The 26,782-nt window shown below is 42.6% G+C and overlaps 1 protein-coding gene across 1 annotated transcript; it reads right to left on the bottom strand.

Moving 5' to 3' along the window:
- Positions 1–1,352: 1,352 nt before the first annotated feature.
- GUCA1B (guanylate cyclase activator 1B) lies at positions 1,353–16,020 on the bottom strand. The gene is made up of 4 exons (XM_056845057.1): positions 15,817–16,020; positions 8,204–8,353; positions 2,278–2,392; positions 1,353–1,498 (listed from the first exon to the last, which is right to left on the bottom strand). The coding sequence occupies exons 1-4, from the start codon at positions 16,018–16,020 to the stop codon at positions 1,374–1,376; spliced, it is 594 nt and encodes a 197-aa protein (XP_056701035.1). The 3' UTR covers positions 1,353–1,373.
- Between the last annotated feature and the right edge of the window lie 10,762 nt (positions 16,021–26,782).

Here is a 26,782-nt window from a genome sequence, read left to right as displayed (position 1 = left end):
GCTTCTGCTCATAATACTCTGTCAAAGGTAACAATGACATTGCAGATTTACCATAAGAATATTCTGCTTATTTCCAAAGACCTTTCTCAGCAGTTTTGATAATGAGAAACAGTTTCTTAAAATAATGAGAAACGTTTTGCAACTTCTTATATAACGATTGAAATGCAGAACTGAGTGCTTAATTCTTATTCTCACAATGACTTCGAGTATACATATGCTGACTATGCTATAATGATGTAATGTAAACAATATATTGTATTTTATGATTTAAACATGTAAACTTGATGCTAGAAATTAATGAATGGGTTCAATCTAAGCGTATTTTTCTGAGGATGAGAATGATACTAAAATTGAGTATATAGAGAGCTAATAAAGCTCAAAACTGATTGTTTATAGTTTAGCAAAATAGCCTGGTAAGGAAGGAAGTCCTTATTTGGTAATGCAAAGAGAGGCCACTGAGCATGTGCAGTAAAAATGCTGACTGCTTGAGAATTAGTTTCTCAATTAGTTGAGAATTAGTTTCTCAATTAGTTTAGAATTAAAGGTGCCTGAAAACAGTATAAATACAGGCAGGCAGAGGGCTAGAACCTCAGACCTCTCTCAGAGGGTTTCAGAAGATGGTGTTGGTATTTATGGCTTTACAAATATATTATTCTAGATATTGTGAATTAGATACTTTGAACTAAATCAGACTTCTTTAACTGTTATATTTTAAGTGTTGGATTTTAAAACTGAATAGTATGTAGAACTTGCTTGCTTTACTGTATACATTGATACTGAATATTAAGACTTTGTAATACTTGCATATACACATATATCTACACAATTACATTGGAGTACATCAATAAAAAGACTTACTTTTTAAGTGAGTAAAGTAGTTGAGTCCTGCTTAGTCGGTGACTATCTGAATAAGATAACATACTACTTCTCAGGAAGGGGTCAATTCTAAGAGCGTAGTAACTCGAAAGGCACTGACCCGCTTCGACACACTGAGCTACAAAGAAAGCAGGATGACTCACTCACCAGTCAACTTGTGTGTTCTAAATGTATCAAATGCCACTAAGCTTTTAGGGTACGACTCTTGTACTTTAGTTGTTCAGCATGCAACCATAAGTGTGAGCCAACATGCAGAATGGCAAATGTCCTCCAGCCTGGCTGGTCAGTAGTGGTCTTCAGATGTTAGCACTCCACGTTGCTTTCAGTATGTATGTGTAAGAGATGGATGCTTGGTCTCTCAGAGTTCCCTGAAGTATTCTGCTGGATAATCAGAAGGTTCTAACATTAAAAGGATGTGCTCCCTTGATGATAACATCTGGAAGTGCAATACTCTGCACCTTTTCATTGTCACACTTCCCAAGTTATGTAGGCAGTTATTAAAACAGTGAATTTTTCCTTTGTGCAACAATCCATCCTCCTGGATTCATATCCATATGTAACATCTTCATCACCCATTTGTCTCTCCGTGCTCCATCCATGAATTCATCCAGAGACAACTGCCCTACAGAATCAATGCAAGAGAGACGCAGTGACAGTGTGTCAAAGATGCAGGAGAACAAATGAAATCTCATATATTCTGTATGTGTGCACAATCAGTGACTATGTAACACTCCTTTGCTGCCAATGTGTTAACCAAGGTTCTTTCCTCTGCCACCTATCATCACCCTTTTCACTGGAGAAGAGGGGAAATATGGAGGATGAGGGTTGACCGAATCCCTCCGTTCGCTGTGTCCAAAGATGAAAATTCTGCTTTCCTTCTTCATTAGAAAACGATTACCAGAATGTCAAGACCGAGCCATTTCAGATTCTCATTAATTAGGATTATGAGTACTGAGGGTGGTAAAGTGAACCCAGTTTACTTTATTTTCAAAACCCTAAAACCATACTTTTTGCTTATTTTTGCACTCCTCTCAACAAGAGAGCTAAGAAGGTCTTGAGGAAATCTGAACAGGACAAGCCCAGTGAAGGATCTACACCCTGAGCCAGAAGAAACACAATGCACAACTTCTGGTATGATAATCAAAATGCCCTAATATTTGCCTCAGTTCTAATTACGGTAAAAATGGTGGACAAAATAAATTTGAAGAATGACAGTCAGTTCATGGGCCAAAAATTTATACTTGGGGAACATCCTTAAAAATTTAAATGAATCGAACCCCTCCAGCCTCAGGTTCTAAAATGACAAAATGAGAACAAATTTCAGTGTACCAATTAAAAATTTGCCAGGCAACAGTGTTACAAATTGGGGCACCAATCTCATCCTAATAGCACACATCTTACCATCTCCATTTTCATCCACTAATTGAAATATCCTGTCGACAACTTCATCTGGAGTGAGATGGGGGGCCTCTGTTCCATCTTCAGGCTGGCATATTTGCTTTAGTTTGTAAATAGCCTGGAAGGAAGAAGATGAGTTATGAAAGAAGTAATTTTAAGGGGAAAGCAACCCAAAAACCAACTGTATGATTCTGAGGTAAAGCTGTAAAACATAGTCAAAAGATTGAAAAATCATGGACAAAAAGCAACAAGGAGAAACACTCTAATGTAACTTGTGGTTTCAAGGGGAGCTTGGAGGGAAGGGTGTTGCCAGCATGATCAAGAAGAAGAGTTGGTTTTTAGATGCTGACTTGCTCTACCACTTAAGGAAGAATCAAACTGGCTTACAATCACCTTCCCTCCCCCTCCCCACAACAGACACCCTCTGAGGTAGGTGGGGTTGAGAGAGTGTGACTAGCCCAAGGTAACCTAGCTGGCATAATGTGTAGGAGTGGTGAAACCAACCCAGTTCACCAGATTAGCCTCCGCTCCTCATATGGAGGAGTGGGGAATCAAACCCGGTTCTCCAGATCAGAGTCCACCGCTCCAAACCACCGCTCTTAACCACTATACCATGCTGGCACGACAAGGAAGACATGTAAGGCGGATTTATACATGCGAAACAGGTTTCTTCTGTCTGTGCGATATTCTCTGCTCCAATGATTAGTGGGATATCTCAGGGGATTAAATGCTCCTGTTTCTGATCATCAGGTTTAAGAGTTTAGAGATGTGATCATAAATTGTATTTGAATCATTTCAGTTCATTTTAACAGTTAGAGTGGTTCCTCAGTGGAACAGCTCTCCTTCCCTGGAGGTTTTTAAGAAGAGGCTAGATGGCCATCTGTCAGCAATGCTGATTCTATGACCTTAGGCAGATCATGAGAGGGAGAGCACCTTGGCCATCTTCTGGGCATAGAGTATTGTTCACAGGGTGTGTGTGTGTGTGTGTGTGGGGGGAGATAGTTTGGAATTTCCTGCATTGTGCAGGGGGTTGGACTAGGTTACCCTGGTGGTCTCTTTCAACTCTGATTCTATTTTATGATTTTGTTTTTGATTATCTTTGTTTCCTTTATTATAGTTATTGCACCTGTTCAGGCCCTTTAGTGTGCACCTACTGTTATTGTTAGTGGGACGGAATGCTCAGCCTCTGCTTCTGATGTATTGTGGAAAAGTGGGGAGCAAATGTCTTTGCCTCCAACAGAATAGCTCACACAAAAAGACCCGTTTCAGAGAGTAGTAGCCATGTTGATCTGCAGTAGAGGAGCTATATTAAAGTCAAGTAGCACCTTAGAGGCCAACAAGATTTTCGAGTCGAGGTACAAGCTTTCGAGAGTCAAAGCTTTCTTTGTCAGATAAATAACACCTGTGCTTCTATGGAACTGAGCAAGTGGAGGTGGATGCTGTCCTCCTTGAGCAGCTTGACAGTGTATCCAAGCAACATGGTCTTGTAGCTACGGGTGACTTCAATTTCCCTGATGTGTGCTGGGAGACAACCTCTGATAAGCATCCAGAGTCATGTAACTTCCTGATTTGCCTGGCCAACAACTTCCTTTTTCAAATGGTTGAGGAAGCTATGAGGGGTTCGACCATACTCACCTTAATATTAACCAACAGTCAAGAGTTGGTAGATGGGGTGAAGGTGGTGGGGACCTTAGGGGGAAGTGACCATGTCCTCCTAGAATTCCTTTTGCTATGGGGGGGGGGGCAAGGAAGTGTGTAGCCAGATGTGTATGTTAGATTTTAGTAGGCAATAGGGCTGACTGTAATGAATGCAGAGGCATGATGAGAGTCATTCCATGGGTGAGAATATGTTGTAAGGGAAAGGAGCGAGTGAAGGGTGGGCTCTCCTAAACCAAGAGCTCTTGCAAGCTCAAGCCATCATTATTCCAACAAGCCAAAATAATCATATCTGAACATTTCCAACTGTTATCAAATGTTAATTACTGCACCTGGGTTATTTATATTAACTACACTAAAGAATGGACACCATTAAGGACAGATTTTGATGTATTATCCAACTGCATATCCCTCAGAGTAGAACCATTGTGCATTGTGCAGGGGGTTGGACTAGATGACCCTGGTGGTCCCTTCCAACTCTATGATTCTATGCTTCTCAGATGTTTCTACACACAAGAGAAAGGGCTACAAAATCTCTTCCTTGATGGAGTAATCAGATTGATGTATAGGGTTACCTTTGTTGGGAACACAAAACATCTCAAGGAATACAAGAAAAAACCTTAACAATCAGAACAAGGATCTTGTCCAGTATGACAGCCAGTTTTAATACCGAATATTGAGGAAGTTGTTTTATGTTTTTACAATGTTGCTTTTATTTGTGAGCCACCTCAAGCAGGTCTCTGGAGAGGCAAAATATAAATTTCCTAAACAAATAAATCAATTTAAACAACAGCTAGAAAGACGATTCCATCAAATTCACAAGCAGAACAATATTCCTCCTCCTTTATCCCCAGCACCTGATATTCAGAAGTATCTCTGCCCTATTTAGTTAATAGCCATTGTGAATAGTAGATTGTACATTCATCGATCTCTCGTTTGAATCTGTTTTAATTTTTGTATTTGAAGATTTAATCATTATTTATTCATTATTTATTTAAAACCTTTTTAAGCCGTTTTTTGCACCCAGAGTCCACAAAGTGGGAAACAGAAGAAAAAATTAAAACATTTAAACATAAAAAATTTCATCAAATTATAAATTAATTTAATGAAAACACATAAACAACACTAGAAGGAAGGCCAGTAAACATTACTGGGGGTTTCCCAGATGAAACAAAAAAGTCTTCACTTGTTGGTGAAAAACATTGACAGAGGGATTGATCTTAGCAACAGCTATTCTTTGGAAGTGTGGCCCTTTAGCAGACTGTGGGTTGACTCTGCCATGGATAAATCCCTACTGACCTTAAAACTAAGGTTGAATTTACGTAAGTCAGACAATTCTGATGATATAGGTCATTAGCTTCTTACACTCCTGATGCTTATGACTCACCTAAGATGACAGGCTGGCTCAGTAAAGAAATCAAGGTCTAATTTTACTAGAAGTAATTAGCTCTGCAGGTGTCTAGGTCAATGCAGGGACAAAGAGAGGCAGGTTGGGCACTTTTACATTAAAACCAATTTTGTTGCTCTGACTAGAGGATGGTTAAACTTAATGGTTCTATTCTTGCCACATGTAATCCTTTCTCCTAGGCTTTTTAATAATAACTGGGGCAGTAATCTTTGTGAGATATTTTTAGTTGCTCCTTTACACAGGTTGCTGTCTGCACTGCACGTAAGGGCTTTCAAATCACACAGCATTAATCTTCATTTCTAACTAGATGGCTGTTTGTAAGAATGTCCAGATCTTGGAGAGATCATGGGAGGCCCGCATGTGGCGTTTCCAGGTGGGTGTTGACCTGACAATCCAAGCTTGATGATGGGTGGGGCAATAGGGTGGCCTGGACATGGCAGATGGCCTCAGCTGCTTGGATGGTGGCAGCAAAGGCTGGGTGGTGGCCACCTAGGCTGGACTTTAGAAACTTTCCACTGTGGTTGAATAGCCTCCTGAAGGGAGTAGGAAGTGACATGTCAAGGGGTAAACCCAGCAGGGCCCAGGTAATATTGGTGGTAGGCTCTACTTGGGGGTGGAGATATGGCTGGAAAGGGTGGTCAGCAAGGGATGAAGCCAGTCAGAGTTATAGAAGCCCAACCAGCCTGGATCAAGATTCCCCCCTTCCCAAAACCTGCAGCATCCAGAGGGGAGGAAGAAGAGGATGTGGCAGAGGATGTTATAGACCTCCTCTTTTCATGGTCTGAGATCCCTTCTGAAGGGACATGGGAGACTTGCCCAGTATGGAAGTTCATAAAGAAATAGAAGATAACAGAATGCATATGAATTCTTCTGTTCTTACAAAAAACCCTTGCCCATGTGTGAATATTGGTTATCTATCCACAACACAGATTTTCCAACAATTCCAGTGTTTTGGTGTCAGTGCTCAACAGTTTCTAAGCTGCTTAAACATGTGACAACATAATCATTCCTTTTACATTCTATTAAAACCAGTGATTCCCTAAATATGTTTTTTGTTTTTGTTTGAGTCTAATTCTTTAGCAGTTCTAGACTGCTGGGAACTCTGCACTACCACCTAGGAATCTCATTTTGCTGGCCTACCCAAGGCCAACATATATTTCTTAAGGTTATGTCGTAAGTAGCGGTGTGCATTCAGATTCTACTGAGCAGAAAATATACCTGAAAATACCTTACTTGTATTTTGGAGTACATTTGGCATCCCAAATATATCCAGGATTTTTTCAAGATGCTGAAAAAATGGTCCCCAAAAATCCCAGAAATATTCAGGATTAACTGGGAAGATCGGGAGCCTGCAGTTTCAGGCTACCGAGCGGGGTTTTTCTCACCCTTCCCATTTTTTGTTGCTCCCCCCACCTTTGTTTCTGTGTCTCCTTGGGTTTCCTCCATCTATTTGAAGTATGCTTGTCAGTTTCAATATTTTTTTTTCTTTGCCAGAGTTGCTTTGTGTTCCCCCACCCCGTTTGGATTTTTCCAATATGATTCTCCAGTTTCACATTACTTCTCCACTGCCAGAGTGGCACTGGGTTCTGCTGGGCCTGTGCACCCTGCCATTGTTTCTGTTGGGCTTGTAAAAGTGCCCCCTCCCCATCTGGGCTTTCCACTGCAGAGATTCTCTGGTTTGATTTTGTTTTTGTTTGGATTGGCAAATTGGCTTGTGGTTCTAATGGGACTACTGTGTTCTACAATGGTTCTGTTGGGCTTGTGTGCTGGTTCTTCCATTGGAAACTTCTGTCCAGTGATTACTGCTTGCAGGCATAGCTTTTGCCCTGGAAGCAACTTGGAGGCTCTCCCCCCTCCATGGGAAATAATGGAGGATGGATGGGAACACCCTGTTCAGGGGCCCATAGAATTGGACCCCTTGGTCCAACCTATTTGAAATGTGGGGGTTATTTAAAGGATAGGCACTAGAAGCACTCCTGCAATTTTGGTGCTTGTACCTTTAAAAACACCCCCCCAGCTACCCAAAAAGTTTCCCTATAGAGAATAATGGACCCGAAAAATTTGGAAACTTAAAAAAACAAAAACAAATCCGAATACCATACCGGTATTAGAATTTAGTATTATCAGGAATACCGATATTTTTTTGGGTCCAATATATCTGAATCCAAAATATACCGTTGTTATTGTTGTTTTGCCCTCCCTAGTTGTAACTCCTTTCCCCTATCCAAACACTGTCATCAAAATCTGGAACATTACAAGAAAACCAGACTATTGCATCATCCCCAACTTGACTCATACCTACGCACTTTTGAAAAACTAGGCAAGAGAGAAAGAGATTTAGGAGTCTATCCTTTGTGTTGAAGCCTCACTAACTGTCACTGCTATATGACTTATGATACATATAGATGTACTAAAAGCAGTGTGCGTGTGCTCGTGTGTGTGTGTGTAGATTTAACCATTCATATACAGATACTATATTGAATGAATGATGCTGAATGAACATAACAAGCAAAAATATTAAAATTATTTATTCTTATCAAAGTGCTTATTTTAAAAATACAATATAATTTCAGAAACCTCAAATGAAATGATCAGAGAAAAGGCATAGTTAAGATATCTATTTTCAAAGAAGAGGGATGAATGCTTCACTTAAGTTGCATGCTTTTCTCATTCAGGACTGGAGAATCAACAGATCCTGCTGTACTGAGATCTCATGCCTTCCCATAACTAGGTTTTCCATGTCTTCACAAACAGGAGAATTTTTACACACTTATTTCAAGTCAAGATGGTTTATACAGAAGCTACCACCCCGGAGCTATGGAACTAGGTGGCCTATCTAGTCACAAATTATATATTTCTACTTACCTCAACTATTTCTAAAAGCTCATTTTTGTCTATGCAACCATTCCCGTCTTTATCATATACTTTGAAGGTCCATTTTAGTTTGTGTTCCAACTTTCCTCGCAAAACAAGATTCAAGGCAGCCACATATTCTAGGAAGTCAATGGTGTTATCCTGTGGAGACAAAATAGGAATTTAATTTTGAAAAGCTCAGGTAATTTCAGCTTCCCTTAACTGACATATAGACCAGTGTCAATTTATTGCATTGGGGTTTCTATAGAATAATAAATGCTTTGACTATGTTTTCTTGGGGAGGAGGCAAAATGGGTTTTACTATATTTTATATGGTTTTTTTTTTTTTTAGTTCTGGAATGGTAAGCTGACTTGAGTCACAAGGGAAAAAGTAGAGTACCTATATTTTAATCAATTAATTAAAAAGACTAGTCATAATCAGTTCAGACATTTGTAAACTGCTGCATGTAATTTACAGATATCCCTGGGGATCAAACCACAAGAAACCATTCCCAAGTCAACCTTCACAGAAACTGCCATCACTTTCAAAATTCGTGAGAGCGTTGCATGTTGCTTTACCCACACAAATTGCCACTGTAGAATAGCAGCAACATCAATGGAAATGCTAGATCAGGCATTACATTCTCAATGCAAATGGCTCCTCAAAAACACTTTGGATACCTCACATGTAACAATTCATTACCATTCAAATTAGACTAGGATGTGTAAGATCAATACCATTTATTGCAGAAGTTCTAGTTTCTGGCTTGTTCATGAGTTTGTTTTTATTGTAGTATATGCTTCTGTCTGCACATAGGTATTCTGCAACTTTACCTGCTCACAATTTGCTGGTCACCATTGAGTGGGAGGGAAAACATCTAGAAGCAACAGTTCTGAGGAACTTGCAAGTTTGCATAACACTTTGCAACATTTAACTTAGTTCTAATAAAAGTTATTACATTACTGTTGCTTTGAGATTTTTACATGGTCCTGAGATATCAAACTGTGAAGTCCAGTCCTTGAAGTAATTTGCAAGAGAAGGAGTAATTCCTGTAATTCCTCAGGAACTCTTGACTCACCTCTCATCTCAGCACGTGACCTTGTATGGAAGGGGGTTAGGAATGTTGGGTGGAGTTCATAATTCCACAGAGAAGCATAGGTTTGTGGTTGAAACATCCTCTGATTACTTTCATTGTCCATGCAGACAAAACTCATTTGCCTAGGACAATGCTCCTGGTATAACTGCTTCTGAATTTTGATTGTATAGGTAAGCTATAATTTTTTTAAAAAATCTAAAACATTTCTATTTGAGAGACACTGCTCTTCAGTGTTACTACTCTGAAGATGCCTGCCACAGTTGCTGGCGAAACGTCAGGAAAGAAAATTCCAAGACCACAGTTACACAGCCCAGATAACCTACAAGAACCAATTTCTATTTAGTCTCTCAATAAAATTTTCATGAGGTAGCTGACAAAAGCTTCATAAAAATACAAGATTATCAGTTTTACAGATTATCACAATTATAATTAACAGAATTAACTCAAACCACAACAAAAGTAGTTAAAGCTATAGAAAAAGATGAGAGAATAAAATCCAAAATAATAACTACTTATCATAGAATCATAGAGTTGGAAGGGGCCATATAGGCCATCTAGTCCAACCTCCTGCTCAACGCATAATCAGCCTACTTATTCATCCATCCAAATCTGTATCAGCCAATTTATGAATAAATTAACAAAATATGCAACTATGGCAGAACTAACCTCCTTTATACATAATAGACCAATTTCAGAATTTAAGGGGAAATGGAATGCCTTTTTAATTATATAGTTGAAAATTAAGAATAAAATTAAAACAGAAAAAGAAAGATTTAGGTAATACATATTTCACAATAAATAAATTATTAGATATTATTAGCTATGAAGATATATTGAAAAGATAGAGTAATGTAACTCAAAAAGTGAACTATTAAAATGTAAATTTCAAAAGTAAGCTCCACATAAACTGTATGAATATGACTGCTTATATTGTCGAAGGCTTTCACGGTCAGAGTTCATTGGTTCTTGTAGTTTATCCGGGCTGTGTAACCGTGGTCTTGGAATTTTCTTTCCTGACGTTTCGCCAGCAACTGTGGCAGGCATCTTCAGAGTAGTAACACTGAAGGACAGTGTCTCTCAGTGTCAAGGGTGTAGGAAGAGTAATATATAGTCAGAAAGGGGTTGGGTTTGAGCTGAGTATTGTCCTGCAAAAGTAATGTGCTAATAAAAGAACATGAAAGATACTGCAGACTTGGCCAACCTGAGAAATCAGCAGTGGCTGAACATGGACTGACACAAACAGGACACAGGGTCTTATTCCAAGACACTGAAAGACTGGACAATTCTACCAACTATTTTGTCAGATTGCACAGAGAAGCCATTGAAATTTATAAACATCAGCACAACTTTAACAGAAAAGAGGAGAGTTTAAGAATGAATAAGGCTTGGCTTCCTGTTCTAAAAACCTCCAGACTAACAAAGGCAACATTCAACAATAGCCATACAGATTAGCTTTGGATTACACACATTAACAGATCACTTCAGGATACAATGGTTCCATATTAACATACCATACCCTCATTAGCACATTATCTTGATACTTACAGAACAATGATTAGCACATTACTTTTGCAGGACAATACTCAGCTCAAACCCAACCCCTTTCTGACTATATATTACTCTTCCTACACCCTTGACACTGAGAGACACTGTCCTTCAGTGTTACTACTCTGAAGATGCCTGCCACAGTTGCTGGCGAAACGTCAGGAAAGAAAATTCCAAGACCACGGTTACACAGCCCGGATAAACTACAAGAACCAATGACTGCTTATGTTTTATGTTTATATGTTATGTTTGTGTATTGAAATAAAACTCTTAAAATTATAAAGTGGGGGGGGGGGAGAAAAGATAAAGACCTCTGCTTGCTATCTATCTTCCCTCAGAACATGATGGACACTGAACAGGATGTCTAACAAGGATCTCAATGGTTGAACATTTCAATATGACTTACGGACTGTTTAGGTGTGCATTAGAGGTAAGAACTAGCACTTTAAATTGCACTCATCAAAGGCAAACTCGCAGCCGGTTAAATTCTTTCAAAATTGGCAAGATACTTTCCCAAGGGATGCAACAGACAGTCCTACAGCTGCTATCCCTAGGTTTATAGATTCCCCCCACACACACACACCATTTGTCCCTGGACCCATTGTGTGATTTTTTAATCTATATTTTATGGCCTGGTTCAGAATTCCAACTAATGATGATATTTTACTGACTAGGAATTTCTTCCCAAGTATTAACACAAATCTGTTTGTTGTTTTTCCTGTCCTTGATATAGAGAACAATTGCCCTGCTTCTTTTTGCATCATTTTGAACATCCAGAATGTGTCATTATACCACCTCGCTTCCTTTTACTATCCAGTTCTCCTGGCATATTTTAGAACCTTTTCTGGCTCTCTCAAGTGGTTACTACAATGGAAAGGACAGGTGGTAGAGAAAGGTGGCAGTTAGAATGTTGAACTAGGATCTGGGAGACCATGATTCAAATCCACACGTTGCTGGATGATCTTGGGTCAGTCACTCTCTCAGCATCCCGTTTCATGAGGAGAAAATTAGGAAAGTAGAACCATGTGAACCACCTTGATCTCCTTGGGGAAGGGCAAGATACAATGTGATTAGATAGATAGATGGATGCTGTTTAACATCTACATGAAACTGCTGGGAGAGATCATTGGGGAGTTTGGAATAAGATGCCACTGAGTCAGGTGGATCTGCAGAAGTCCTGAACAGGTGCCTGGAGATAGTCATGTGATGGATGAAGGCCAATAAACTGAATCTCAGTCCAGACAAGACTGAGGTTCTGCTGATCAGTGACAAAAGCTGCTTGAGGACTGAGGAGTCAGCCTGACCTGAATAAGGCTGCGCTCCCCTCAAAGGACCAGGTTTGTAGGTTGGGAGTACTGCTGGATCCTGGCGTACCGTTGGAGGCCCAGATCTCTTCTGTTGCATTTAAGTATCTTTTTATCAGCTTCAGCTGGCCACTTACGGCCATTCCTCAAAAAACATGATCTGGCCACAGTGATCCATGCCCTGATTATATCCAGGTTAGGTTACTGTAATGCACTTTATGTGGGGCTGCTTTTGGAAACATCAGTTTGTCAGGAGTGGGATACAGGGACCTTATTATTCCAGTGCTGAAAATATGTGCTGGCTGCCTGTTGGTTTCCAGGCATAATTCAAAGTGCTGGTCCTTAGCTTTAAAATCCTAAATTACTCAGGGCCAGGGTGATTTAAGGGTTGTCTCCTCCCATATTATCCAGCCTGCCAGTTAAGATCTGCCTCACATGCTCTCTGTGCCCCTACTTTCAGAGGTTAGGCAGGTGGCAATCAGAGACGGCCTTTTCAGCAGCAGCACCTCCTCGATTATGGAACGCCCTTCTCCTTGATGCTCACCTGGCACCTAAATTGCTTTCTTTAAGGCTCTAGGCCAAAAAATTTATGTTCACCCAGGCTTTTAATTATAGCGTTAAATCTTTTAACATTAATTTGGTCTGGAAACTTATTTTTACCTGCCAGGGTTCTCTTTTTATGGTCTACATTTTTATGCTGGACTGGGTTTTAAATGCTGGGTTTTAATTAATATCTTTTAATGATTTGTATTTATTATTTTGTAAGCCACCTGGAGAGGTGGCATGATTATTTTTTCTTTAACTAAATACCTGATAGATAGATAAGCAAAACAGGTTGCATATAACAGTAATGATTAAATGGGGAGGAGAGAATTACACATACTGCAGTGAGCTCCTGCGAGGAAGGGAGGGACAAAAATACATTAGACAGATACGAAAACAAAAACTGATGGCATATAATTAAGCTGAAAATTAATTGACAAAGGAGAGTCTGTTTAATTTCGTTTCTGTCATTACCTATTAGCCAGTGGCCACAAGGATCCTAAAATTAATTAGCAGTTTAATTAGCAGCCTATTTTGCAACAACTGTCACAAAATGTAGTGCTAACTTGTCAAAGAGATCCAAAACCAATGGAGAGTGAAACGAAACTACAGCTCGTTGCCATGGTTTTTGCCCTTTACTACAGCCTTAATGTGGTGATTTTACATTATTTTTTGCTTGTTTCTTTGATCATTTGTTTTACTTATGTTAGGGGTCTCCAATGTGGTGCCAGTGGGCACCATGGTGCCCACCAACACCTTTCCTGGCACCTGTGTTTTTTTAGAAAGTGGGCGGGGCCAGGTAGGGCTTTTGCCCAGCAGGGTTTCTGATTGGCCATTGGAGATTTGATAGGCTATGCTGATTTTTTTTAATGTTGCTTTGGCAACAGTGGCCACCACCCTACAAGGATCTTCACTGTGTGACTGAAGGTAAGCTGCAGCAGCCATTTTGTGTCTGGCTCGGCCTCCTACGGCAGAGACCATCTGTGACTGCGCCCACCATGCTGTGTCAGAATTCCAAAGGTGCCCATGGGCTGAAAAAGGTTGGGGATCTCTGACTTATGTCCTACACATAATGAACTTTTGTTTCCTGAAATAGCTTTTGGTTGATGCAGATGCCAAATGTCATCTTAAATCTATTTGGTGATCAGTACTAACCAGATATGTACCTTACCACACGTAATGAAGTGTCTGGTGGGGTTTTCAAGGCCAGACACATTCAAAGGTAGTTTGCCATTGCCTGCCTCTGCATCATCCCCCTGGTATTTCTTGGAGGTCTCCCATCCAAATACTTGCCAGGGTTGACCCTGCTTAGCTTCTGAGATCTGATGAGCTCAGGCTCAGATAGCTACACTCTTGCTTTTTTTCTTTTTCTCAAATATCCATTCTGAATAAGGGTACTCAATATTTGAAACCTAGTTGATTGAGGTCCTTTCCTTATTCAGATATTTTAACACTGCTGATGCACAGATCTTACTTATCAGGAGGAAGTGGTTCCACATAGTGTGGCATTAAATGCCATATTCTTATTACAATCCTGCAAAGACTATCCCTGCAGCAAAGGCTCAAAGTAGGTGGTGCATCACGGACTCCTCTTGGATTTGTCGCCAGAAAACAAGCCCTGGAAGCCCTCCTGCTTACTTGCCTCCCTTTCCTTCTTCCCATACTCAGCAGGCTTTCATCTGATAAGGACAGCATTTCAGTCCATTGCTGAAGGCTTGTGACCGTGGCTTTCTAATCAATTTTGGACAGCCTCTTGGAGTTCTGTCAGTTGCTGCAATTTCACCCCTGAGCTTCTATGGGAGGGAAAATTATAAGCCACCACTTGAAAGCCCCTCCCCCACCCAAGTTGCAGCTTAAAGTTTCACAACTAGCTCTTTCTGAAATCATTTTTTGTTTTTCCCACCACTTGCACTATTTTTTTAAAGAAGTAGTTCATAGCACACATTTTTAAAAAAAGAAAACATCCACCATCGCAAACGAAATACACAAAAACATTAGGAGCATCTTCCTTTCCTCTTATTGTGATCGGCCTTTGAATTAAATATGTTCTGGTTTCAGTCCCTCGGTTCCTGATTTCAGTCAGCCATTTAAAAATAATGTTGTTGTTTTTTCTCGCATTGCAGGACATTTTAAAATGACCATGCAACCAGGAGGCATTATCAGCTCCATCACCAACCCAACCCCTCCTTCTGTGAGGTACATCAACAGTATCTTACCAGTCCACACTGGACAGGCTAGTACTACAATCCCATTCAATGCCAAAAAATAGAGCCACAAGCCAGTTCTGAAAAATGCAGGATGACAATGCAGAAAACAATGGACTGCAATGGTTTGACAAAGTGACATGTTACAAATCTGTCCTGAATGACCTTTCAACTGTTACATTCAGGTTGCAATTTTACAGGCACTTTTCTGTGAGTAAGCCCCACTAAATAATATGAGACTTCTAAGTAGACCGGTTTAGGATTCTCTCAGTGTAGCAAAAGCAAAGGCTCTCCTCTCCTTCCACTGTCTGGTAAATGATAGGATGTTTCATCAGATAATTAATCTCTACCCAGCTAGATTATTATATTACTATTACTGGCTGTGATTCACCTTTAGGTGTGCGCATCTCCATTTGTTTTCTTTCAGAAGTTCCTTCTGCTGTGAGAACACTATGCATGAAGTTCCCAGAAGAGTTCAACAGGGTGCATGGAAGCTATTTTTGGAGTGGCAGCATTGTGTAGATGTCTTAAATTGCTATAACAATTCAAGCATTCAGCTTTATCTAGCTCACCACATGGCCCTTTGGACTGTAGCTATAATGACTTGTATTCATAACTATTATTGAATCAGATCTACAATTCACAAATCTTTAGCAAAATATGGATTCTTAATATTTGGTAGGCAAATTAGAGGGAAACTTTTAAAGGGAAAAAGCTGCTCTTAGCAGGAATATTTAAACAAGAGACATTCATTTAGATCTCTCTCCCATCTTATGAAGTGATGGGAAATGTAATCTGTCTCCTGTGACCCTGGCACATTTGTCATTTCTGTTACATAAGAGATGTAGCAAATGCTCAAAGTCCACATTTAGAAGATAATTTGAGTCTTCTACTTTAGGACCAAGTACTACTTTGGTCTTTTGGATGCTTACCCCATTCTTATCGAAAGCTCTGAACATATTCTCCACGTAGCTCTCCGCCTGCTGGTTGTTCTGTACCCCAAAGAAGCGTTTGAATTCATGCATGAAGAGAGTCCCACTCGGACACTCCACCACGAATTTTTTATACCATTCTTGCAGTTCAGCCACATCAATCTCAGGTTGTTCCCCATCCTCATTAGTGAAGTGCTGCCCCATGCTTTCGTAGAAATGGGAAGAGACAGAATGAAGTCCCCCCCTTTTTTCAGCTTTGTCTTTTCTTTTTTTCTTAAATATCTTTTTCTTCTTTCAGTGAATATCATACATTTATGCTGGGTCGTTCCACCACCTCTTCCTTCTTTCTGTTTTTCTGGGCTGAGACTTCTGTTTACCATCCCAATCTCGTTCCCATACTAGCACCACCTGTAATGGATTCCCTGGCTTAAACCAGCAACGGTTAAGAATAGCTAAGATCATTAGGAGATTCCCTTGCACACGTCTCAGAGGACTGCCTCACCTAAAAGTGCTCCTGAAGCAGGGTCAATGGGGCTTCTGTTGTCAGTCCAAGAAACTGAAATCCCCTCTTAAGAGCTATCTATAGCACTTTTCTCACTGATTCTGAGTCTGAACCACAATTGAACCTATACCTATTGTTCAAAGTTGCCATCAACAATACAAGTACAAGGACCTCTTATAACTGCCTTGTTGCTTGTCACAGATCATGTGAGACAACAACTGCAGATAAAACTCTAGAGAAAGGGTATATGGCACAAAGGGCCAAAGATAAGAATAAATATTGCTACAACATATTGCTAGCACTGTTCTGCTTAAAATCTTTATAAGCACTCCACCTCAGTGCCAGATTGGATCCTCCAATCCGGGATTAGGGTTACCAACCTCCAGGTACTAGCTGAAGATCTCCTGCTATTACAACTAATCTCCAGCCGATAGAGATCAGTTCACCTGGAGGAGATGGCTGCTTTGGCAATTGTACTCTGTGGCATTGAAGTCCCTCCCCTCCCCAAACCCCACCCCCAAAACCTCCCACCGGTTACGAAGAGGTACCTGGCAGCCCTACTGGAGATACAAGAATAGTGCATTCCACACAGGCAAGCAAGGGACGAGGCTCCTCTGCCTCAAATGTTGACTGCTGCAACATGCACCTACTGATATCAGTCCAACAACTGTTCCTCCTTCAACTTTTACTAGCTCCCCAGCACAGGGGGTCTAAGGTAACAGTGCACAGTGCAGACATGTCATTCTCTTGCAGAGGTTTCTGTAATATTATTTGGGATACCGTATATACCCGTGTATAAGCCGACCCGCGTATAAGCCAAGGTGCCTAATTTCTCCCCCCAAATGGGAGAAACCCGTGTATAAGCCGAGGGTCGGCTTATAACCCCTCCCCCCCCAAGCAGGCTTACCTGGTGCGCAGGCAGGCGGCGGCGGGGGCCCCCCGCGGCCCAGGAGCCCCCCCCAGGGCGTTCCTGGCCGGGGGGAGCCGCGTGTGCCCGGCGGGGGCGGTGCGGCCCTACAATGGCCGAAGGAGGCCATCCCAGGCCGGTGCCGGCCGGGGGGAACTGCGCGCGCCCGGCGGCGGCACGATCCTGCAGCGGCCGCAGGAGGCCCTCCCAGGCCAGGGAGAACCGTGCGCACCCGGCGGGGGCAGTGGCGCGGTCCTGCAGCGGCCACAGGAGGCCCTCCCAGGCCGGGGGGAACCGCGCGCGCCCGGCGGCGGCACGGTCCTGCAGCAGCCGCAGGAGGCCCTCCCAGGCCGGGGGAAACCGCGCAAGCCCGGCGGGGGCGGCGGCGCAGTCCTGCAGCGGCCACAGGAGGCCCTCCCAGGCCGGGGGGAACCGCGCGCGCCCGGCGGGGGCAGTGGTGTGGCCCTGCAGCGGCCGCAGGAGGCCCTCAGAGGCTGGGGGGAACCGCGCGTGCCCAGCGGGGATGGCGGCGCAGACCTGCAGCGGCCGCAGGAGGCACTCCCAGGCCGGGGGGAACTGCGCACGCCTGGCGGCGATGGCGGAGCAACCCTGCAGCGGCCGGAGGCCCCCCCAGGGCGCTCCTGGCTGGGGGGAACTGCGCGGGCCCGGCAGCAATGGCGGCGGTAAGTTCCCCCCTCCTCCTCCCCTCCCGTACTGACCCGCGTATAAGCCGAGGCCAGCTTTTTCAGCCCTTTTTTTGGGCTGGAAAAACTCGGCTTATACGCGAGTATATACGGTAATTTTTCTACCCGGAAGATATTATCAGTCCTCAAAACTTTGAATTTGTGTCTGCAGAGGTAGCATGCCTCTTCTTCACAGCAAAAATGTTATAAAATAAACATACAGAGTTGAAAAAAAGACTTTAATCTCATTGTTCCTTTGTAAATCTATGTACACAGAATCAAACCCTTACCTCTTAAGTGCTAAGTTTCAAGAAGTTCAATGACTAGAAGATTGTTCGGAGTGGAACAGATCTGCATGAGGAGCTAAGTGTGAGGAGGGAGGGGCAAGCAGTAAAAAAATGAAAGTGAAACCTTTTGAGCAGAATACTCCACAAATCTTTATGTAGAAAACCATGATTTAAACCTGGTCTATAGCCCACTTTTCCCTAATATGCTGAAGGCAGTGAGCTCCAAGCATAGAGAAAAACAGTAAAACTATAAATGCACAACTTCATCTTAAGTAGATGAAGCCAGGCTGTCCCCAATAAAAAACCCTCTGAAACAATATTGCCATATAAGCATTGCCAGGGAAGGGCAGGGTATAAATAAATAAGCAAGCTCTCCTAAAGGAAAGAAAGCATTTTCTCACTGCCACCAGCAATCCATTCCAGAGCAGTGGAGTAATCACAGACAATACATGCTTTAGAACAGTGCTACTATAGATTAAAACTTGGAGAAGGCACAGAAAGAAAGAGCTGCTGGTTGGAATAAAGCTGGTATAGAGGCTGGTATAGGGAAAGGTTTTCAGGTAAGTACTAGCTATAGAGAGAGAACTCTGGACTTTCCTTCCCCGTCATACCACAGCCGACTTATGGCGACCCCATAGGGTTTTCAAGGCAAGAGACTTATAGAGGTGGTTTGCCATTGTCTTTCTCTGCATAGCGACCCTGGTAATCCTTGGAGGTCTCCCTGTTTAGCTTCTGGGATCTGATGAGATCATGCTAGCCTGGGCCATCCAGCTCAGGGCTTCCCTTCTCCATGTGTGTGTGTAAAGTGCCGTCAAGTCGCAGCCGACTTATGGTGACCCCTTTTTCGGGTTTTCATGGCAAGAGACTAACAGAGGTGGTTTGCCAGTGCCTTCCTCTGGTGGTCTCCCATCCAAATACTAACCAGGGCTGACCCTGCTTAGCTTCTGAGATCTGATGAGATCAGGCTAGCCTGGGCCATCCTTCTCCATACCTCTCTCTATATGCGTAACATTAAGAGAGGCACACCCTACACTTCTATTGGTTTTATACCTGATTTTTATCGTGATTTCCCCCAAGGAATTATGGTAGCTGTAGCTTTGTGAGAGTGCTGAGACTTCTTCTGGCACTCCAAGTTTCTCTCATAGAACGACAGTTTCCAGGGTTCTGTAAAGACAGTGAGTTACTATTAAATGCATAATGCAACCAATGTTATTATATTAACATTGCATTATTTAAAGCCTCTCTGCTGTATTATAATATTAGAGCAGCACTACAGTATTCATCACGGCTTTACAAAACAGTAATTGTATCAATTGTTAATTTTATAGTGGATGGTTCGCAAAATATGGAGAGGCTGCAGGGTACAAAGAACTGCCATTTGCTTTTTGGCTGTCTGTGAAGATGCTGTATTTTGAAATTTGACTGCTAAGCATGTGAAACAAGATTCTACACGCCTGGATCATTATTACATCATTTGTTTTGCAGCTCTGGATTCCAGTGATTTGTTCCCATGAAGAAAGACTAGCTCTGCTGTCTTTATTTTGAAAAAAGGTACCATAATGTGGATGGCATAATTCATTGTGCTTGCTGATGCCAATTCAAAACCTGTCTGGGACTAAAAGCCAATGTAGTGTTTAGACTAAATAGTGTCATAGCTACTCTTCAGGTCTTTCACCCTGTAGATATGAAAATATACATTTCCCTTTTACAGCTCTATAATCATTATGATACAGCTATGGTTGCCAACCTCCAGGTGGTGGGTGGAGATCTCCCAAATTTACAACTGGTTTTCAGATGACAGAGATGAGTTCCCCTGGAGCAAATGGCTGCTTTGGAATGTGGACTGTATGGCATCAGATCCTGCTGAGGTCCTTCCTCTTCCTAAACCTCACCCTCTCCAGGCTCTGCCCCCCAAAGTCATGATGATAAGCATATGTCCACCTCTGCCTTCACTCACTGATATGGAACAGGTGTAGAAAAGCACACGTGTTATCTGAACAACCAATAAACTGAACTGGACAATATGGAGGGGAATGGAGAAATTGACCCAGTGTTGCCAACAGCAGTTCTATATTCTTTGTAACATGTAGTTCATTTCAATGTGCAGATGAGGAAATGAGTTAGTGTCATATGGGGGTTACAGCTTTATATTAGGGCGTAGGGAGACCTAGGCTCAAAACCCCTAGTCTCAAATCAAATCTGTCATAGTGCTTACTGGGTGACTTTGGGCCAGAGGGTTATTTGTGAGGACAAAGGTGGGGGGGGGGTAGAAAGAGGTAGGGGACATGATCAGCACAGACTGACATTTAGGCCTTATGTAGATCACTAACCAGATGTGCTGAAGGAGCTCTGTACTGACATGTTAAACCAATTAACAGTGCCCTCTTATGCATATTATTTTACTATGCATGCATATTATACAAAATATAAAAACATTTTCCACATGAGGAAAATTATTATATTAACATCTGAATTGCACTTTGTATTAATATAATCAATATAGGGTACCCATAATTGTTGAGGTATGCTTATTGTCTGCCATCTCTTAATTATACATATTCCAGAAGGCTACATTCAGGCATTGCAATAAACTATGTAAGTTCTGATTCCATCAAACTGCAGTTAGTTGATATGTCTGAATGCCAGTGATCCAACAACTGGGATTTATTGAGGGGCACCAACTCTGGATTAAAACTAAGGTTTGATGTACTAACTGCAGTTTGCTGCTATACAAATTCACAAACTGGTTTGTTTTTTTGTTTTTTTGAGTAGCACTGCCCCTCATAGCTACCTGGTCTTGGAAATTATGGGAAAGAAAGAATGTCCTCCTTGCTGGGAAGATATGTAGTTCTCACACCATGCTACAAGATGCAAAAAACCAAAAAACCAGGGTATGCACAAAACTGGGATTTGTTACGTATATTGGTATACTTAACCATAATTTGCTGTAGAACAATGGTTTAAACAATGCACAGTTTATCATGATAGCAGATTGCAGCTTTAATGGTCTACTTTGTCAATGAAGGAGAAATCCTGGTTATATTTACTTGGAAGCAAGTTACAGTAGTGCAATGGGATTTACTTCCACCACATCACAGCTTTAAGTCCTTCTGTTCTGCATACTTCACATGTATTCAGTACATATATAGTTATTGCCCAATTATACCTTGCAGGTTCATGAAACAAAATACATTAATTAAACAGTATGAGAGGACTAGATGTTCCTCAAAGAGTTAGCAAGCATGTTAGACAGATGCTACATGGAAAATCTCCATATAGCATTCTGTCTAACATGCTTGCTAACTCTTGGGCAACCAAAGAACAAAGAAAATAGATTACATACAATCGCATGCACCTCTGGATGAGTCATACATGTTATTATCACTGATGAAAGCTAAGAAATTTCCCAGCTCAAAGCCTGGGAGGATTCAACAAGACAGGTTATTCATTTTCCTTGAAACTGCTCACTGAGCAAGTTCAAACATGTTAGCTACACTGATGTCTGAAAGAAGTTAGGAAGTGATTGTAACAAGGACAGACTAATCTGCTTGGTATTCTGCATTAACAAGTAAGTTTGCCATTGCTGGGCATAAAAAGACAATGACTAGGATACCACTAAGGACCATCTCTCTGTGGCGTAGCAATAGCAAAGATCAGAATGACAAAACATAACAGTGGAGAAATCAGGTGACTGATTTTTATATTGGCCACATACAGACCTTTTAAGCTTCTCTCCTGCTATGTATGTACACGCAGAAATGTACTTTTAAATGTACTTTTACCATGCTTTGACCAGCAGAAGGCCATCTAAAATGGATCTGCAACTGCATTTCTACATGCTCTTTTAAAATATATAACTGGACACATTTAGCAATGTTTTGTTTACATTTTTATCCTTCTGCTATATATGGAAGTCTCTTTGGTCACTTAGGAAACAGAAAAGACTGAAAGACACTGTGGAAGGCATGGAAGATTGGGGGACACACACACAGAAAGTTCTGCAAAGAAAAAGGAGACAGAACAGTAATAGCTTCTGCCAGGCTTTTCTAGTGTTGTCTTTGCCTTTCAGAGGGCATTCCCTGCCCACTTGCAGTTCTTCCTAAAGAAACTATAAAAGTATGAAACCTCTACAGCACTGCTTTAATCCCTACAGCAGGGCTTCATCCTTGCCTAGTTTATCGTGATGGGGCATTGTACTTACTGGTATTCAATAAAGGCCAGCAGGAAAGAGCCAGGTGTGTGTGTCTAGGTTTTATAATACTCTAGAAAGGTTTTCCAGGTTTAATGTGGACTACTTGTGTTCAGCTAAAATTTGTTCATGTTTCATCTCTGGCTTTCATTTCAGTGTTAGAACAATGGAGCATGATCACGTAAGACCCAAGAGTAATCTGACATGCTGTTCAAAGGTTTAGAAATACCTACAATTAAAAAACACTAAGAGTTGACAATGGGCATAAAAACCAGGCTTTCCAGAGTTAGCAACACTGTCAGATGCTTGGCAGCAGACTAGTCTGTGTGAGAAGAAAGAAAATCCTTTTCTGATTCATTTACAACACAGAATTACACAGCACTTGCTCTCTCGAAACCAAGATTCACAGCTGAGTCATCATTCCCCACCTTACAAGAAGGTAACAATACGCCAGGAATCACATCAGAGATCCACTGAAGACAGCTTGTCACTTGTCAGAAAATGTGTTTGAAAGAGGAATAAGCTGTGTGGCAGTTACAAGTAAAGGTATGCTTCCAGAGTACAGATATGAAGAAAGTAAGAGTGGATGAAGTGCTTTGATATTCGTTGGAAGGATCTGAACCCTGTACCTCAATCATACTTCATGGTTCCTGGAGGTTGGTGCAAATATGCTAGAATAATGTATCTATTTGAAATGAGGGATTTATTTTAATGTTACCAAGTATTACGGGTTTCCAAGGACACCGTAATTAAAGAAGTAAAACAAAACGTAATGTAAACTAGCATGTTGTCTATAAATTGTCTAGACAGGAGTATTTAAAAAGTGGATGCTTCCTAGTCCTTTTGCAAGTAACATGGTGAATAAACATGGGACTGTTCCAATACCCTCTGTAATGATCATTGTTAATCCAAATGGACTAGCACATTGACGCTGTGGTGTGGCATAGCACCCATGGTATCAAAACAGTAATGGGAGCTCCAAACTCTTTGCTTCTGGAAGTATCCTTACGCTCAAGTCAATGAAAGCCAGTGTGGTATAGTGGTTATAGTGTCAGACCTAGGTTTGAATATCTACTCTGCCTTGGAAGCTTACTGAAGGATCTTGAGACAGTTACACACACTCTGCCTAACCTGGTTCATAAAGTTGTTGTGAGGATAAAATACAGGACAGGAGAACAACATATGCCATTCTGGATCCAATTTGGGCAAAAGGTGGGCTATACATTATGTAAATAAAATAAAAATGTAAAGTGTTATGTATTCCTAATAAGGTATAGGACTATAGGCATTACGTTGGAAGTGCAATTTCACCCCCCCCCCCAAAAAAATGCATTTCCACAGAAATAATGAAACTTAATTTGTTGTCTTACTCTGCTTGTGAGATTCTTGGAAACATCTTTCTATCAAAAAAGAGGTTTCATTGATACAAGTAAGAGTACCAACCCAAGGCACGATTGGACTAAAATCAAGTCTCAAACCCTTAAGGCTGCGGCAACTGGATATGGGAAAGGAATGTACTGATTAGATGACCTGTACCAAAAGAGATCTGCTCTACCCTTGGAAAGTGAATGAATGCTTTTTTAAAAAAAGTTAGCTGTAACTATCCCAAACCCCTTTAAAATGGGAGGAGCTTCAAGTGGCTCCAACATCTATGGGAGTATCCAACTATGACCTAAATAAAACAGGAGTTCCGGGGACACCTTAAAGGCTAATCAAATGCATGCCAGCATAAACGTCACTGGGTAGGTGACGTGAGCTTTGACCGGGGAAAACTCATGCTAGAACACGTCTTGTTACCCGTTTTGTTGTACTGCTGCAGACTAACACAGCTACCCATGTAGAATTATACTCTAAGGAGGACTTTGATTCATAGGGTCGCCATGAGTCAGAAGCGACTTGACTGCACTTAACACACAAACGCCCTTGCCCTTGATATGGACTCCTTGGGTTTCCACTGTAATGAAGGGAAAGCACCCAGCGCACGCTCCAGGAGTAGGGTTGTTGTTGTTGTTGTTGTTATTATTTATTACATTTCTACCCCACTCTCCCCAACCCAAAGGTTGGGCTCAGAGCGACTTAGTCTAAAAACACAATAAAACAACCCATTAAAATAGTTTAAAATAGTCCAATAATGCCCCTCAATGACGCCAAAACTCCAGACAGAAATTTGTAATAAAATTAATCTAACCACACCCTAAGGTGGTATAGAAGGGGTGGTGCTCAGCAACAGGGAAAGGTGGGAGGTTTTGGGGGCGGAGCCTGAGGAAGGCGGGGTTTGGGGAGGGACTTCAATGCCATAGAGTCCAATTGCCAAAGGCGGCCATTTTCTCCAGGGGAACTGACCTCTATCGGCTGGAGATCAGTTGTAACAGCAGGAGATTATGAACAGCACACAAGCTCAATATATCACAATGCTCTTATCATTGTTTTGCGAAGCAATCAGAAGAGTATTGTGATATATTGAGCTTGTGTGCTGTTCGTTTCCTAACTACTTGTATTACCTTACCTGAAGGTTGGCAACCCTACCCACGAGCCCATTCCCAGCCCTTTCTCCCACTCCTTGCGAAACACCTGAAACTCGCAGCCCCTCCCCCCCCCCCGCTCGGCCCCAACCCCCTGGCCTACCTGCCCCTCCTCGCTCGCTCGCTCCCGTCCACACCCCTCCGGGGATCGGGCCGCCTTTCCCCTTACGCGGCGGGGCGGGGCGCCGCCGGCAGCACCTGGCCCAGGTGAAGGAGCCGAGGCAGCCGCCCGGCTGAGGAGCGCTCAGCTCAGCTGAGGAGGTGAGTGTCGCGACAGAGCGGCGGAGGGAGACCCCCCCCCTCGCGGCCCCCGGCTCCAGGGGGCAGGGCCCCGCAACCGTTGGGGCCTCTTCGAGTGGGAGGCGGCTTCCTGCCACGGCCGCGTGACCCTTCCCTCCCCCTCCCCAGTCTTGTCGTTGGGAGCCTTCTCACGCGGGCCCCAGCTTCCCTCTGGTGAGGCAGGCCTCCCCCCCCTCCCCCCGAACGTTTGAGGCGGTTGGCTCCCGACGTTCTTGCCCCGCCCCCCGCTTTCGGCCCTGAGCGCCCCTTCTCCCTCTCTGGGGATCCCTGTGGACGTTGTCGAGTCTGCCGTGGAAGGAGGAGCAGGGAGGGCGCCGGGCCTTCTTCGCCCGGAGGTGTCAAAGGACGTGGCGCGAGCGTGGACTAACGTCGGGGCTGGCCGGGCGAGACCCGCGCCTGTTGACTTCAGGCCGCTCTGCTGCTTCGACGCAGCGCGAGCGAGCGAGCGGAGCGCGTTGACTGTGAAGCCAATGCGCAGCGGGTCGCCCTGTGTTGGTCTGTCTGCAGTCGTAGAAAAGGGCAAGAGTCCAGTAGCACCTTAAAGACTAACAAAAATCTTTTCTGGCAGGGTAGGTGTTTTCGTGAGCCACAGCTCACTTCTTCAGAGACAGCTAGAATGTGAATCCATCTGTCTTTAGAGGAGAGTGAATCCAGACAAGCATTCTTATGTAAATGTTAACAGTATGTACATGTGAATAGCAGGCGTGATGGGATTAGGGGTGGTGTGCAGAAGAGTCTGTGATGTCCAGGGGAGAGATGGGTGTGGGGAAATCAGCGTTGGTCATGAGCCCTGAATGCAAGGTCTTTATTTTGTAAGTTCTCTTACAAAGGAATTTCAAAGGGAGATTGGAAAGAGAAACTGCTGAACTACCGTTGATATTCAAACGAAAGTCAATGCATTTACCTGGGTTGAATAAAGACCTTGCATTCATGGCTCATTACCAATGCTGATTTCCCCACACCCATCTCTCCCCTGGACATCACAGACTCGTCTGCATACCACCCCTAATCCCATCACGCCTGCTATTCACATGTACATACTGTTAACATTTACATAAGAATGCTTGTTTGAATTCACTCTCCTCTACTTAAAGACGGATGGATTCACATTCTAGCTGTATCTGAAGTGAGCTGTGGCTCACGAAAGCTCATACCCTGACAGAAAATATTTTTGTTAGTCTTTTAAGGTGCTACTGGACTCTTGCTCTTTTCTACGACTGTGAAGTCAGAGAGCTCCTCCCAAGTGTGTGCGCCCGGGAGCTGCAGCCCGAAAGTGGTTGGTCAGTGGCAGCCTTAAATTTGCACACTGCATGCATTTTCCAAAAAAAAACAAAAGGCATGCAGTATCGTTTATTGTATATGTGTGTGTGTTAAGTGCTGTCAAGTCACTTCCTACTCATGGCAACCCTATGAATCAATGTCCTCCAAAATGTCCTATCTTTGACAGCCTTGCTCAGGTCTTGCAAACTGGGGGCTGGGGCTTCTTTTATTGAGTCCATCCATCTCTTGTTGGGCCTTCCTCTTTTCCTGCTGCCCTCAACTTTTCCTAGCGTGACTGTCTTTTCTAGTGACTCTT

The sequence above is a fragment of the Euleptes europaea genome, chromosome 2 (assembly GCF_029931775.1).
Source record: "Euleptes europaea isolate rEulEur1 chromosome 2, rEulEur1.hap1, whole genome shotgun sequence".
NCBI classification, from domain to species: Eukaryota; Metazoa; Chordata; class Lepidosauria; order Squamata; family Sphaerodactylidae; genus Euleptes; species Euleptes europaea.
This window is presented reverse-complemented; position numbering and strand designations above follow the sequence as displayed.

What these genes read in the sequence shown, in the direction of transcription:
- GUCA1B (XM_056845057.1), bottom strand. Translation starts at nt 16,020, where the DNA reads ATGGGGCAGCACTTCACTAATGAGGATGGGGAACAACCTGAGATTGAT. An exon ending in GAGCTTTCGATAAGAATGGG is followed by an intron (nt 8,354 to 15,816) that starts GTAAGCATCCAA and finishes TTGTCTCCACAG; the next exon opens with GATAACACCATTGACTTCCT. An exon ending in AGCTTTTAGAAATAGTTGAG is followed by an intron (nt 2,393 to 8,203) that starts GTAAGTAGAAAT and finishes TCTTCCTTCCAG; the next exon opens with GCTATTTACAAACTAAAGCA.